Genomic DNA, 16,669 nt, shown 5'->3' with positions numbered 1-16,669 from the left:
GTTTAAGAAAGGCCATAAGGCAAGGATGCATTCTCTGATAGCTGCTCAAATATTTCCTGAATGTTATCCCTTTCGAGAGACTGGAGCTTTGATGAATGTGGCTGTCACCCCCAGAGATGCCGTGTATGGTGTAATAAATGCATCAGTGCCTGAATGTTTAGTCTTCTATGGAAGAATACAGAACATAAAGATTTGAGGGTAAGCTTATTTTGCTTGGTGCTGATTTTACATATGTGCCAGTAGGTGTGCAATTTTAAAATACAAATTACCAGTATGCTATTATAGATCACCAGCCTTCAGGGTGCAAAGAGACATGTCAGTGCAGCACAGTACACATGCCTCTTAGCAACAGAACCAGAGGTATCTGCAATTTCAGTCTGGTCTGACTCAATGGTCTCTATAGTAGAAGCAATGGCAGATCCAGAAATACCACCCATTACCACTCATCCTGCTGACTCCATAGCCAAAAGAAAACCAGACTGAATGAAATTTTGAGTCACCTCTGATTCAGCAGCTCAATGAGCTGTTTTCCAAAGAGAGAAATGGTGGACATCAGTTCTTGAAAATGACAGACTAACTAGCATTCCCTAATTAGCATTTTCTCTAAGTGACTTATTTTACTTAAGCATAATTTTAAGCTTGTAAAAAAAGTACATGGAAAGGGTTAATGAAAGAGAGTGTAATTTCAAGTGTAGACCAAGAATGTCTTCCTTCCAAGACTGTTTAGCTAGAATTAGGTTTGCTAGAATGTAATGACTCCAAATACTCTTTTTTTCAGTTCAGTAATTGTGTCAAAATAAATCTCACTGCTCTCTCACATGTGACAAATGAGCATCTTCCTCCCTGGATATCTACCAGGAATATACTTTAGATTATTCTGAAGGTCCGCACAATACTTTCAAGTCTTCCATAGTGCTTTCACATGAATAGCATTTCACCACTTTGAGTATAAAACCATGGCTGAGTTCAGACAGAAAGTCTCTCCAGAATAGCTGCATCCTTTGAAAAGAAGGCAGCAGATTATAGCCCAAATCATTATAGGCCAAGATGGGCTCTTGTGGTGTTTGAGGGATCCTATGGTGGCCATCCCACAGTGATCAAGAGCCATCAACCTACAAAACATGTTTTCAAAAAATAAACAACTTTTATTTCTTTTCAATTGGCACTCTCAGATTCCTTTCCTTTTTGCATCTCCTCTCATATTTCAAAGTGCAAGTTGGGAGCAGGGTGGGGACTTCAGGTTCTACATAAAATCTGTAGAGAACCAAAATGAGCCCCTTCACAGGCATGAAGATAGGTGGTAGGGAACAAAGTTTTGGAGGTTATAGTAGGATTTTTTTTAAGACCATATATATAAATTTTCTCAAAAGCAAGAGCAATATCTTATTCATTTTGTATATTCCTCATAACTAGCAGTAGCGCATATGTAATAGGCATTAAAAGATATTTGTTGATGTCATTGATCATTCACAAGGCAAAAAATTATTACATGTGTCTCATGAGAGTCTCCATGGGGAATAAAAAGATGAATAAAACAAGGTCTCAATTCCAGAATTTACCACCTGTGCACCATTAGGCCCAGACTTTAAACTCATAAAAGGTCTAAAACTTAGACATTTTTCATTTCTTCACATGAGGTTATATATGCTTTCATAGAACATAGACTGTTGCTTTCACAGAGACAAGATTGAGAACTGAAGTTGTTCATCATACAATTTTAAAGTAAGCCACAATTTTTGCAACTCCTTTAGTGGTCTTATCTTTAAAGATTTAATCAGCATCTTACCCAATTTATGTGAATATCTATCTATCTATCTATCTATCTATCTATCTATCTATCTATCTATCTATCTATCTTCTACCTATATATCATTCTATATGTAATAAAAGGTTCACAAAAGAATAACCTCCAAATTATTAATAATTATTTAATATGATTTTCCCCTCTTCCTTATACTCTCTGACCCTTTGAAATTATTGCATTAAACATATATCACTTAGTCAAAGATAAGTAATGAAATTATATTTATTATGCAAAAAAAGAAATGAGTTTGCAAATATGTAAATGAGGAGAGTCAAAGATGACAGTGAGGTTTGAGACAAAATGACTAGAAGGACAGTGGTTTTAATATCAGAAACTGAGGATTGAAGAAGAGGAAATGATTTGGGAGAAGATGAGTTTTGAATCCAATTGTGAACATACTGAGTTGTTGAGTTACATGGAAATGTGGGAAAGAAACATCAGGAAAAACTTGGTGATATAGACTTAAGGGTCACTGATGGAAGTGAAATTGCAAAGAGATTATACCAGATGGACAGGAAAGAGCATGTACATCTGTAGAATGAAAGAGTAAGTAGAACCATGGATCTAGAAGGAACTGATGACAAGGATATATGATAACAAGTTTCCAACATTGCCGTGGGAATCCAGGAGGCCAAAAAAGAAAAGGCATTCCATAGAGACAATGGCAAAATGTCAGGAGCATGATGGTTGGGCCACAGTATTAGGTCTCTATATTCAGAGGAGTTGGTAGCCATTGTGTCTGCTTGTTTTAATAAAAATTTTATTTATTTTCTTACATCGTTGTTCATTTTTGGACAGTATTTGACTTCCCCCCTCAGGTGTAGTCCCCGTAGTTCTCCTACTACCATAGCATCTGTGATCCATCACCACAGTCCCTTGTGCTTTTCCTTCCCAGTATGTATACATAATGGAATATTACTTAGTGATCAAAAAAGATAAACTCATGTCATTGAGGCAACATGGATGAAAAGGGAAGGGATTATACTAAATGAAATAAGCCTGAAAATAGGCATTGTGTTTTTAAAGAACTTTAAAGAAAAATTAACATTAAAAACCTCAAGAAATGATAATAACTAAATAAAGCAAGGTATATTCATAAACAGCTTGATTTTAGTTTCATAAAAGAATTATAGGTATACATCACCACAGAAAAAGTGTTACACTCAAGAGTAGTCTTTTTTTAAAAAAGATTTATTCATTTATGCATACAAGAGCTGGGGTACAGGCCAGAGATGCGGGGGGTGAGAGGATTCACCAGAGACAGAGTGGGGAACAGAACAGGCAGACTGACTGAAATACACTGCTGAGGGGAGCAGTGGGCAAGACAGGAGAGGTCTGATGCACCATGTGGGTTTTTCCCTGGTCTGCCAGGGATCGAACTTGTGCTGCAGAGACTACGGATTGCTTCATAGTGTGGTGCTTACCCCTTGTGCCACCAGAGAGGCCCCTCAAGAGTAGTCTTTGAATAGCTGCTATGTGCTAGTCATTGGGGGCCCAGACAATACACTTGGTCTCTACATTTCATTATAAGTAAGATAAACAGTATGTAAATAAACACATAAAGACAATTTCAAGTTGTGATAAATGCTAGCAACAGAATAAAGATGGCAGTAATAGAGATTATTGAAGAAGGATCTCTGAGGATCTTGCATTTATCTAGAATCCAAATGGGAAGGAGTCAGCTCTGAGAAAATGAAGGAGGAGGGCATGCATTGTCCCAGCAAATACAAAGTTCCCTATATAAACAAACAAAAAAAAAATCATGATAAATTCTGGAAATAGACAAAATTTCACTGTCTCTGGAACTCTGTTGTTATTATCATAGAGTATGAGACATGGCTCATGCCCTCAGACAGCTCACAGGTGGATGAAGGGGACAAACACATGAACAAATCTGCATATTTTCTGACAAACCCCCAGACAGAGACTATGAATACCACAGTGCTCTGAATACACAAAAAAGGAGGAGTCTGGAAGCAGGTAGATGTGGTATTTCCGCTAAGCCTTCTAAGGCTTTTGTAGAGACTTTTTTTCAAGAAACTGGTAAGCACGGAAAATATTGCTAGAAGGGAAATTTTTGTAAGGAGCAGGGAAAGGCACCACTCAGGTTGTTAGATTAGTAAAGTTGTTAGATTAGCAAATATAGGAAAAATGCATAGGTTTGCCAGACTGAGAAAGAGAGGGAAACTTCTGGGGACCACTGACTTGTTGCTTCTCTAGCAGACCCTAGTGCAGGACCATGGTAAGTGATAAATTCCATAACTCCACATCCATTTCAATTTACCCAGGGTCCTCATCAGCTTTGTTGATTCAAAAAAACTCTAGAAATCAAGGATCCATGATTGGAGGATTTTACTGCTTTCATGGGTGTCTGTTTATATCCTGGACTTCTCTTTGAGTGCAAAATAATCTTGTCTGATGGTATTGTTTTACCCCCACTAGCCATCAACTCTATATAAGGAAATGAGTCACCTATGGAAGGTGAGAAGGGAGACAATGAGGAATCAGCAACAGAAGAATGGCAATGTGGAACATTACTGTAAAAAGAACTAGTGCACAAAGTGATGTAAAGGATAAGACAAGTTTAGGGAAACAATCATACTTTGTTGTGATAACTTCTGTGTGTGTGCGTGCGTGTGCGTGTGCGTGTGTGTGTGTGTGTGTGTTCTGGGCAGAGATGGGAAACAATGTTAAAAACTTAGTACCTGTTTGAAAAGATCTTAAATTATTTCCTTGAGACTTTAGGTTTGATCTTGTTGTCAGTCAGGCAGTACCAAAGTAGTTTAAGTAGAAGAGAAATATGGTCAAATGCATATTATCTAATAACTCTGAATGCAATTTGAAATATTATTATGGGGAATTAAACCACAATCACTGAAAAGAGAAATGATGTCACTAAATTAAAATAGTAGTGCTTGGAAAAGAGGGGGAGGGTAAAGATTGCGTGGAATTGGGCTTCCCCGGTGGCACAGCTGTTGAGCCCTGGGCTGCGAAGCTGCCCGCAGCCTCTGCAGTGCCGGTTCGATCCCCGGCCGCTGGCGAGGGTCCCACATGGTGCTCAGACCTCTCCTGCTGAGCCGGCTGCTCCCCTCAGCAGTGTACCTTGGTCCTTCTCCCTGTTCTGCTCCCCCCTCTGGCTCTGGTGAATTCTCTCACCCTCCCACGCTTCTGACTGTACCCAGTGCTTGTATAAATAAATAAATAAATCTTCAAAAAAAAAAAAAAGATAGCATGGAATTATAAGCAGCATAACTGAAGGAATTTTGGGGGTACTTAGGTAGCAGGGATTTAAAAAGAAGATTTAAGGGGCAAGGATATCTCTAGATTTTAGCATGGGCTCCTGAGTGACTAGTCCATTATATGGGAAGCAGGGTAAAGATTACAATGGGGCTGGGTGTGGTAAGATATGTATTCCATTTATATTGAGTGTGATGCTTGCAAAATATCTAAGAGGAAGTGCAAATTTGGCTATGACATCTAGGAGAGAGGTTGAGAATAAATACCAATAAAAATCGCTAGTTATATGAGTTGAAACCAAGAGATCTGATGAAATAATTATAGCTTTTGACCCAGCTGTTAGCTGTCACTTGGGTCATATGGGAACCCTTGAATAATAGGGAAGAATTCTTTGCCAGAAGGTAAAAACAACCCCCAAGATCCCACAACCACAGCCATCTGAATTCTCCAGCTATATACTTGGCAGAAACTGAACAACAGCATCCACAGAGAAAACATATTTTGTCTTGTAGGTCCAATTTTCCTTGCCCAAAATTTTTAGTTTGGCTACAATGACTATATATGTTATCTGACATATGGTTGCTTTAGGAATTTTTGTTTGCCTCAATAATTTGATCAGATTTGCATATGATCCATTTGATCACACAATCAATTGTAAATTTAGTTAATATTTGATGAAAATTAAAAAACAAAAAACTTAAATACACAAGATAGATGGGCTATGATTACAGACTGGGAAACAGATGCACTTCTTTCTGAAGTTTTCTCTTTTTTTTTTTTTCAGAGTTTTTTTTTTTCCCAAATTTCTATCTCTCCTAGGGAAATCAGTTTGACTATGTCATTTAAGGGAAATTCCTCTATAATTGGTGTCTCCTCAAGTTCAGAAAGTATTTTCAAATTTTCAGATTGGTAGTTGCAAAATAGTCTCCACAGTACCCACTGAGACCCAAAGAAATAATTTTGGTCAATTTGATTTTTCTGTAGTCTTCCAGATCTATTAATTATTTCATTTCCCAAGTTTGATGTTTCATAAATCAAGAAGAATTTGAGGTGGTTTAAAGTGTAATTAATCTAAAACTTTCAGAGATCATCCTTATTTATAACATCAAAGTCCTTATTTTCTTGGGTGGAAATAACTGCTATGTCTTTATCTGCCAAATGGTATCAGATTATCTGTAAAGTAGAGCAGACTTTGTAAATTGGTGCATTGAATTTATAATTGTGTTTAAAATGACAAAAATAATACATACTTTAAACTTCCAAACTATTAAAAGTGCTAAAGAAGAAGAAAAAGTGGGAATATTCCTGATCATTGGAACCATAAGCATCAGTGCATATTTACTGGCCACCCATTAGTTTATGGATAACATTTCTGAAAAGAGTGACATGTGACCTTCATGATTTGCTCCCTTATTTTTAGCCAACAAAATTTCTAAATTATTAATCTGTTACCTGGCAGGGTTGAGGGAAACCCGAGAACCCCTAAACCTGCATGCTTTAAATAGTTCTTCCATCCACCACATCAAGACAAAACATACTCTAGTGCATAAGACCTTTAATGGAAAGGCGCTTTAATACACTCAGTGTGCAATAAAGAGAAGTAAAAATAGTTTTTACACAAAACACCCAAAGTTACCCATCCCTTTGTGGGTAAATGCCCAGCCAAACAGGCTTGGCCCAAAGCAAGACTGCTGAGGCCCCAAAGCTTGCCACAAGTGTAAGGCACCTTCTGGTGAGGACCTATAGGAAAGGGGCAGAAGGGGCCAGACATGTCTGGAAAGAAGAAAGCAAAATCAAAATCAAGATAAATACTGACATTGTTGGCCTCCCCACCAGCCTCTCACCCATTGCGTTGGGCAACTCTTCACTGACAAGGACATGGGAGTCGTGGAGCAGGCTACATAGTGCAGGATGCTGCTTGAGAGCAAGATCCTGGCCATTTTTATTGATAGAATAATCATACATCATCAGCTACGTGGGTTAGGAGGACAAGGAGAAAGGATGTGTAAAACTAAGGAATGTCATGTAGGACTTGAGCGGACATGAGTCTGCTGACCATGTTATCAGCCTGATGACCAAGTGTTGTCATCGAAACCAGATCCTGGGCCCCCGGCCATGGTCCTAATCTTATCAACAAGGCATTCCACAGATCAGCTTCTGGGGTCCCTTGTCACACATCGCTCCTTGGCTCCCCGAGTGTTCCCAGTCACACCTCTTGATGCATATCCTTCCCAGAATGATCAAGCTTTCTGGTCTTGATTGATATGAAAGGTTTGGCCCCTATGGCTGATTGACCGGTTCTGAAGGGCAGTTTTGACCTTGTATAGGAATGCAGAACGGCAGGTCACTCTAATGGCAGCCGAACAAGCCGCTTAAGTTTAGCAAACCCACTCTGACCCACATCTTTTTCAAGTGTCTTTTTCCTTGCCCCCCAAGTCCCTGGTACAAGCCCATGGCTGAAAAGCAAGTGCAGCTTATTCTCATGTCTCTCTGTTCCACGTGCCTCCTGCAGTTCTCCTTCTTGCCTTCCATCCCTCTCTGCTTCTCCTAAGCCAGGTCTTCTCTAATTTCTCAACTCCCTATTCAGCTCCACCCTTCCTTAGGGTGGAGCAGGGAACCTGGAACCTCCCCTTTCCCTGGGGATCACCCTGTTACAATTCTTTATCAATACCATGGGTTAACATTATTCTTTTTAAAAGCCATGTTATTATATAGCATAACTTTTCCATAATTTAATAATGACCCTACAAATAGATACCGTCTTGTTACTCCTGTGAAAAGTATTGTCCAGGATGGCCTTATACTTACTTTTTTTGTGTTTTTTTATTTAAATTTTATTTTTTATATTCCCCATACAATTATAACCCCCTTATTTTGACCCCAAGCCCTCCATTCCCCACCCCTCACCCGCCATAGAGGTTTTTTTTGTATTTATAGAGTATATTCTTAGAAGTTGAGTTGCTGGGTCAGATAGTGGATGTCTTTTTAATTCTGACTGATACTGCCAAATTGTCTTCCAAATTAGTTGCACCACTTTACACACTAGCAATGCATAGGAATGTCTGTTTCCTTCAATCCCCTCTAATACAGCAGTCTCAAATTTGGAATCAGTGCCAACCCAATAATTGAAAAATAGTACCTTGTGGTTTAGTCTGCATTTGAAAGTGGTATTTAATTGTGGTTTGATTTGCATTTGTTTAACTATTTCTTTTGCAGCAAATGATACACATACTTTTTGCTCATTTTTCCAGTGGGTGTGTATTTTTTTCTTATTTCTAAGAGCAGTTTGCTCATTAAGAAAACCAATACTTTGTTACATTTGTTGCAAAAATATTTATCCAGTAGTTATTCAACTTTTCAATTTGCTTTTAGCATGCAATTTTTTTGATATAAAGTATCTCATTTTTTCCCTCAAATTTTATTAATGTGTCAGTCATTTTCATAACTACATCACTACATAATTATGTTTTGGGGGTATATTTTCAAAATTCCATACGTGCATATGCTTCAACCACCCTCTGTACCAATGTCCTATCCTCATTTCCTTCTCTTACACCTCCCCCTTCTCCTCTTTCCCTCTGGTAACCAGTATATTTTAACCAGCCTGAGAATTATATTTGCTGTGCTTTGCCATTTTGTTTTATTTGGTTGTTTACATTGCACAGATAAGTGAAACCATCCTGTATCTGTCTTTCACTTTCTGACTAATTTCACTTTCTACTCAAGATTTTTTATTTTACAAGCTGTAATTTATGAATCTTTTGTTTTTTTTTTTGCTTAAAAACATTCTTAACCATTGCAATTATAAAAGCAAAATTCTGGTTTTTATTTTTTTATTTTTATGTTCTGACTATTTGATCACTTCGGAAATGTTTTGTTGGACATAAGGACTGAAGTACAAATCCAGTTTAATATTAATTTTCCAAATCCAAAACCACTTGCAATAGTCTAGCCCCCCACCCTCCCACAATTTATAAGAATTCAAAACCCTTATATAAATTAGTCTATTTATTGATTTTATTTTATTCCATTTTTTCTGCCTGGTAAAATCAATTTTTTTTTCTTGATGACGATAGCTCTATAATGCATTAAATATGCTGAAAGCATTCTCATTTTTCTTTTCCTTTTAGTATTTTCAGCTATTCTTTCAAGCTAGTTTTATAATGACATCTTTAAAAGCAACTTGTGTAGTCATTAAAAATCAAAATCTTCTATCATTAGGAGATTGTGTTAAATTTATAGGTCAATTTTAAAATAAAGTGATATTTTTTAAAATATCAGCATTTCTTAGCACTCCCCAAATGAACATGTATTTTAGGTAGTTAAATTTTTCATTGATGGTCCTCAAAATAATTTTAAAGTTTTCTTCATCTAAGTCTTCTACATTTCTTGTTAAATTTATTTCTATATATTTTATGGTTCTAGTTTATATTATCGTGGAAATTTCTTCAAATATATATTCAATGTGATGTTTATATATCAAAAATAACAATTTTGACTGATTTCCGATGCTTTTGATACGTTTCTATGTATTTTCTTAGATGATCAAGACTCAGTCTTCTATAAGTAAATAATCATTTTGTTTCTTCCTTTCTAATTTCTATGCCTTTCTTTCCTCATGTCTGACTGCATTCACATCTTTTTCCAGAAAAGAAGATAATCATCATGTATTCATGATATCTTGTGCCACGCAGACATTTTAAATCCTTATGTAGAAAAAATTATCGTGTCTTTCTTTGGGAGGTATTCCTATGCACCAATTGCTAAAGACATATTCCATGTTTTCTTCTAATATTTTATAGTTTTCACTTTTCCATTTAGATCTTTAATCCATCTGGAATTTATTTCTATATATTGCGTGAGATAAAGATCTAACTTTATTTTTTCCAGATGGTTTGCAGAATTTTTCAACCATTTATAAAATTGGTCAATCTTTCCTCACAAGTTTGAAATGCCGTTTTAGTCATATTCTAAATAGATCAAGATTTTTTAAAACCAAAGCCTAAAAATTGAATGACATGAATTATACTTGAGAACAAAGATCAAAAATGCAAGCAAAAAAATAGTTGTTAAGATAAAGTTGTATACAAACTATTTAATGTATTTCATAAAATACAAAGGTCATTCATAGCAAAATAGTATAAAATATAAATAGTTTTGAGAAAATATTTTTATAAAATCTTCTAATAAGAAAGATTCAGCGGATAGATACCCATAAAATATAAGATTACAACAGTTGATTATTCAAACATTGTTTAGAGTTACTCCCATCACACGGAAAGTTATTTGAAGCCTTCAAGCTATAAACATCCCCCAGCTGCCTAGTTTAACCCGTCAGATGTTTCTGAGAGTAGATCAGAATGTCCAGTAAGTAGAAAGCAAAGTTTGAAATTAGAACAAAAATAACAGTCTCTTCTTATAATTCAAGACAATTTGAGTTTTTACTTATGTCTCTGTGCTTCTGCAATATTTCAACATCTCACTGGAGTAAAGTGGATATGGGTAGAGGTTTAGCTTTTTGCAATTTTTTCTGTCTTTTAATGGAAGAGTTGATGAAGAGTCATTGAGATTAAGGGCTAAAGATAACAAAAGTCAATGCTGAACTCTGTAACCCAGGTAAAAATCCTAAAGCATGTGCACAACCATGCGTGCCTTCCCAGGACTATGAAAAAATTCTATTAAATCATGATTGAAACAATTCATATTACAATAGTACAATAGTGAATCCTGATATCTTTGGCCATATCTTTCTGATCTTGAAGCTACAACAGAGCCAACTCATAAATTTGTGTAAGAATCTTCAATTTGGAAGAGTTAGAAAGAATGTTATCGGCCAGTACAAATTTTGATTCACTTATGTTTTCAGTTCCAGATTAAATAAAAATTAACACGATAATCTTGCCATGTCCAGTCATGTCCTCTGAGACTCATCCAGTAAAAGAAAACCCACAAGATGGTTATGAGGTGTGTTTTTACACAGCATCTACACAGTACATGGTGCTTTCTTACAAGTGGAATGAAGCACGTTTAGGAAGAACATTTGATTAAGTTTTAAGCAAGCAATTAAATAACAACATCAACAATAACAACAGCACCAATGGTAACAGACAGCCACTATCTTCATGACTGCAGGCTGGAGTGTTCTATGTCTGTGGAGGATGGTAGAGAGGCGTGGCGTTCACCGTATTATACAAATGAGCTGAGTCTGTTATCTTATTACAAATAAAATGGAAGCAAGTCCCAAGATGTCAACATATGGTGGTAGTTCTAGCCACTTTATAGCAAGTGTTCTAGCCACTTTATAGCAAGCACTTGGATGTTTTCTAACATTGCAATGCTTAGCAATCTATCATAAAAACACAAAATTAAATACATTTTAAACTTTTCATCAAAGATCCTAAGGATAAAACCCAGACTTAGGTTTCAGTTTTAAATAAACTAAATGAATACAGATTTTTTTCCCCACGATGAAAACAGTCAGTGAGACTGAGCGTACTGGCAGTTAACAAATGCTGCCCTTAGCAGACTTTCCTGGAAAATCTTGCAGAGCTAGTGTCTATTTTTGCCACCATTAATAGCTGACTTAGTCCTCGGTGCTTTTTGCCTTCCTGGCACACAAAGTAAAGCTAGACTCTGGACGAGCTTTCTATTTCCCAGGCTTTTGGAGGAGTGCTAATTACAAAAAAAATTTACTCAAATGCTAGAAACTCATTCATGAAGCCAAGCCAAGTCTCAGATTTGAAAGTATTTAAAAATATCCTGCTACAGCCATACTACTTTATACTTTATCTATTTTTAGAGGCCCAATGTTTGTTTTGCTGGAAGAAAAAAATCGAAATATGAAAAGTATGCCATGAGCAAATCTGCAATAATAAGCAGCACATACATGTTGTGGAGGAAAACACTCAACATAAAACAGTCAACATAAAAACAGATTCTGCTGAGGCATTTTTATAAATAGCAGTTATTATTTTGTTTTCAATTGCTAAGCATTTTAAATAACATGCCCTTAACAGTTGTCAAGTTCTTTATGTAAATATAATTTCCTGATTTAAACTTTCAAAAATTATTGTGGGGAATTGGAAACTTAGTCCATTAGTTTCATGAGTAATTTTACAATCATCATATTGTTAAAACACAGGAACAAAAGAAAGAAACATGAGAAGGCACTGAAGATTTCATTTCTTTGTATGAAAACGGAATTTTCCTACCAAATGTTTAAACAAATATCATGTGACACAGAGATCTATAGTTAAATCAGGTTGTTCCAACTGGTTGTCATAGGTCACATCAGATTTAAAGTCATACCCTGCTTTGTCTTTAATTACCCTTTGAATTCCTGAGCATAACAACAGGGAGGAATTATGCCTTGAACCTTAAAATAAGAGTTTTGAAACTGTTTGCTTCATATTGTTACTCCTATGTAGGCAGGGAATTTTCATTCTACCTGTTAAAAAGCAAAAATCATTTTTAAAGGTTCTGAATCACCTCCATCTGGAAATACAAAAGTTTATAAAGGGGAAGAATGGTTATTTTAATACTGGGAAAAGGAATTTGGCTTTAGAAAAGTAAAAGGAATTTCCTTGATTTTTATAATTCTGTGGCATGTTCTGACTCTATCAGTTAATCAAGGACAATGACTGTGGGTAAGGCTGATGCGAGTCTCCATCACCAGCATCTTCCTGAGACCAAAGGCCATCTGTAGTAGTGGCAGTTCAGGGAGGCTTAAGCTACTCCTGGCAGAAAGACACCAGAAACTGTGGCAACTAAAATACCTTCATTCACTACTTCAGCGTTCCCTGGACTCAGTCCATATAATTCAACTTGTTAATATAGAAAATGGTAAAGCAGAGGTAAGAAAAATACTGACAAATACCACAAACCATGTTCGGAGTGGAAATTTTGACTTTGCTAGCATTTTACCAGTATTTCCTGCCATGCAACCAGTAGATATGTAATCGAAATGGCTTGCTGTGAATTTTGCAAAGTCCAAGCCAAAAGCAATAAAATTTCTGTAAAAGTGAGCCATGATAGAATACCACATCAGCCCAGAAAAATGATTTTCCTGGGAAGGTCTGTGCAGCGATGAAGAGGTCTCTCAACGCTATGGAAGCTAGGCCGAGATTTTCACTGCTTCCAGCCTACAGTGAGGTAATTTTAAAGGCATTTTCCCTTCATTTGTTCTGCATTCACTGAATGTACAATTTTTTTTTTATGTCAAAGGGACATTGCAGAAAAGATCAGAAGAGATATTCTGACAATGGAGCCAAAGTTCAAAGCTTCTCTATTTTCAGGTAACAGCCGCGACAGTTTGTCTGCACTAAATCTTTTGAGGGCATGTCACTGTAACCCTGTCCATAGCTTTTTAAACAGTTCAAGAAAAACAAATCACTTAGTCGTTGAACAACTATAACATCTGATACCATCACACAGAAGTTGTAGCTATAGCCACTAAGCAAAGTTCCTTCCATTCAGCTGAAAAAAGAAAATTTCTGAGCTTTGGTTTAAGATCACTTTTTATGTTGTTCTTTTGAAAATTATTATATAACAGGATTAAAAAAAAGATAGGAAGATTCTGTCTTTAAGAAGAACCAGAAAAATCACATGTTCCAGTTGCATCACATGTTGCTGTCAATAAATAACTAAGGTGTGGAGTGAGAGTCCTCGGAGGTCCCTGATGAGACCCGCAGAGGTATATCCGAGCCTTCCTTAGAACCACCTCCCCAGTGCCCAGGTGAGACCCTGCTCTCAGCTACTTGACCTGGGCCATTGTGCCCTCCTTTCAGGCCTTCCAGTTGATTCTGCAAGGAAGCACGGACATCCAGAGCCAGCACTATCAAGCGGTAGAGCTGTAACACCACCACAAGGAAATTCTTTGCAGCAAAGAACACCAGCATCTGGTTTATCACTTTGAAATAGGTCATCAGTATTAGACGCACAACAAGGAAAGGACCATCTTGTATGAAGACGCTGATTCCAATGTTCCATAGATCGGCACTGTACTGGCAGAAGAACAGACTGGGGAAGTTCCTTGATGTCACTGATGAGGGGCACACCACATGCTGTACTGAAAACACAAGACACACCAGTTAACTTCATACCTCTGAAATGTAGAAACGTAAGACAGAATGAAATGGGGATGGGACTCTCTGGTGGCGCAAGGGGTTAAGACGCAAACTATGAAGCTGTCTGCAGCCTCTGCAGCATGAGTTCGAATCGAGCCCCAGCCAGCCAGGGACCCAGCCAGCCATGGTGCAGCAGACCTCTCTTGACTCGCCTGCTGCTCCCCTCAGCAGTGTTTTCAGTCCCTCTGCCTGTTCTGCTCCTTGCTCTGTCTCTAGTGAATGCTCTCACTCCCTACACCTCTGGTCTGTACCCCAGTTCTTGTATGCATAAATAAATCTTACAAAAAAAAAAAAAGAATGAAATGGGACAAGTCATCCAGAACGTGTGTTGTAGTTAATGATTTAATTTAATATGTAATTTAATTCTGGATAGACCACGGGAAACCTTGCTGCCATTGAACATCTTTGATCATTCACCATTTAAAATCGATCATCTGTTATAATTCCTGTAAAACTCATGGAAGAAAGCCAACTCTCTCTTTCATCCATGTAAAAACAATTCAGATTACCTTCTAGTTCTCACACATGGGGAAAGCAAAATTAACCAGGTTAGGGAGAATAAAGGAAACCATGCCTGTCTTTAGGATATGCAGTATAGAGAGTATGCATAGCTGATTGTTCAAGGCTTCCAGTCAGGAAGCCAGACAACCTCTCTGGCTCCCTGATGTTCTAGCAGAGAGATGCTGGTCAAATTATTTAAGCTGGCTGGACTTTAGTTTTCTACTTAGAAAAATGGTAGCAAATGATGTATATGAGGAGAGGGGTCCCCTCTTCATTGACTGATGACAATAACATCAGTGGGCTCCTCTGCTTTCTTACTCTCTCATTCACTTGCGGTATGAGACCTACCTGACTGCTAAGTTTATGGTCCAGATCCTTCTGTATCCTCTCTGGGATCTACCTATTTACTGGCAGACTGACATGGCCATATGTGTAAACTGTGTTGTAAAAATTCAAGTATTTATATTCAAATTCAAACATAATTCATGTTAATCATATTTTTCTAATTGGTAGGAGAAAAAAGCCCAAATAAATGCCATTGTTATTTTATTTTGTCTAATTCCTTATGGTTTTGTCTCACAGTTTACAAAACGGACTGGGTGTAATTACTGATTTTCCAGTTGAACAAAGGCAGTCCAATCAACAGATGAACCTTTTTGTTTTAATTTCTAAAATGTAAATTTAATTCAAGGTCAAGGGCAAAAAAATAATCCTTTTAGAATAATGAAGCCCTCCATTTGAGTTTTCAAACAAAGAATGCCTTCATCTACTGGATCCTGCAAATATTATGAAGCTGCTTTGATACGGTGAACATAATGCTCTGTTTGTTGTAAAATACAATAGTGATTTAGTCAGCAGTAACATTTGGTCTTTGTTTTACAAACAGCTGCATAACATTATCACCCCTGAAAGTTTACAAAATTTCTTTCTTAAATAAAAATTTTCTTAGCAAGCCTATAAACCACAAGATATGGGAGGGGAGGGTGAGGATCAACAGTGTAAATGGCATAAGTAAATAAATAAATAAGTAAATAAAACCTAGTACAAAATCAATAATAACCTTTTCTAAGAATTTAGAATAATAAGAATGTAGGATCAGCAGATGATTCTCAGAAGACCTCCTTTGACTTACTCAACCTCTAAAATATGGTGTCTAATATTCTGTCAGAAGACACTAATTGACCAGTAGCATAGAGTAACTGCTAGGGCAAATTATGAGGGGTGCGTGTGCGTGTGTGTGTGTGTGTGTGTGTGTGTTTTATAAGCACATATTATTAACTGCTAATTAGGTTTTTGGAATTTCCAAAAAGTCATGGCCTCTCCCTTGATTCTAAAGACAATTTTGTTTCAGAAAGTGGATGCTAAAGGGAAAAATAGCTTCTGTATCTTCTGGACCTCTTAAAATAAGTGAAAAAAAATTGTGGCAAAGATTAAATATCTGTCCAAAGATTAATTCTAATCTTGAGGCCAAGAGAAAAAGTGCCATAAACCAAAGTTAGATTTCAGGAAAATAAAATTATTAAGTCTTAGAATTTCTTTAGAATAAAATGGCATCCAAGAGAATTCCCAAATCAAAAATACAGTGTTTCTTGAAATTATGAGATGACAGAACATTCTATATCTATGCTATGTGGCAACTGCACACTTTAAATGTGGGTAGTGTGACTGAGGAAGTGAATTTTATTTTTTTTTATGTAATTTAAATTTATATAGCCACATTTGGTTTGTATGAAATGCCTGGAAACAATTTGCTCATGCAACCTGTTAAGGTTTATGTCTTTTTAAAAGAAAGACCAAGGGGATGCCATTGGCCACTTCTGAGGGAAATTTCAGTTTTCTATGTAGCCCTGAAGCTGCTCTTACTCTCTCTAATATTTTAATACATGAGTATGACAAAGGATTGAAAATGACCTCTTCAAAAACATCAGGACATGACATTTATATGCCTGGAAACAATGCATTAAGCCCTTCACAAATGATATCTAATCGCACAAAAACTCAC

The 16,669-nt window shown here is 36.7% G+C and overlaps 1 protein-coding gene across 1 annotated transcript in view; it reads right to left on the bottom strand.

Moving 5' to 3' along the window:
• Positions 1-13,683: 13,683 nt before the first annotated feature.
• The window catches only part of TMEM26 (transmembrane protein 26), a gene marked incomplete at its 3' end in the record, with an annotated part of 43,198 nt that continues 40,212 nt past the window's right edge, over positions 13,684-16,669 (bottom strand). Inside the window, exon 6 of the mRNA XM_084245806.1 lies at positions 13,684-14,108. Coding sequence (XP_084101932.1) covers positions 13,684-14,108 — 425 coding nt within the window. The remainder of the gene's footprint in view (positions 14,109-16,669) is intronic.

The sequence above is a fragment of the Talpa europaea genome (assembly GCF_964194135.1).
Source record: "Talpa europaea genome assembly, chromosome: 10".
Classification (NCBI taxonomy): Eukaryota; Metazoa; Chordata; class Mammalia; order Eulipotyphla; family Talpidae; genus Talpa; species Talpa europaea.
This window is presented reverse-complemented; position numbering and strand designations above follow the sequence as displayed.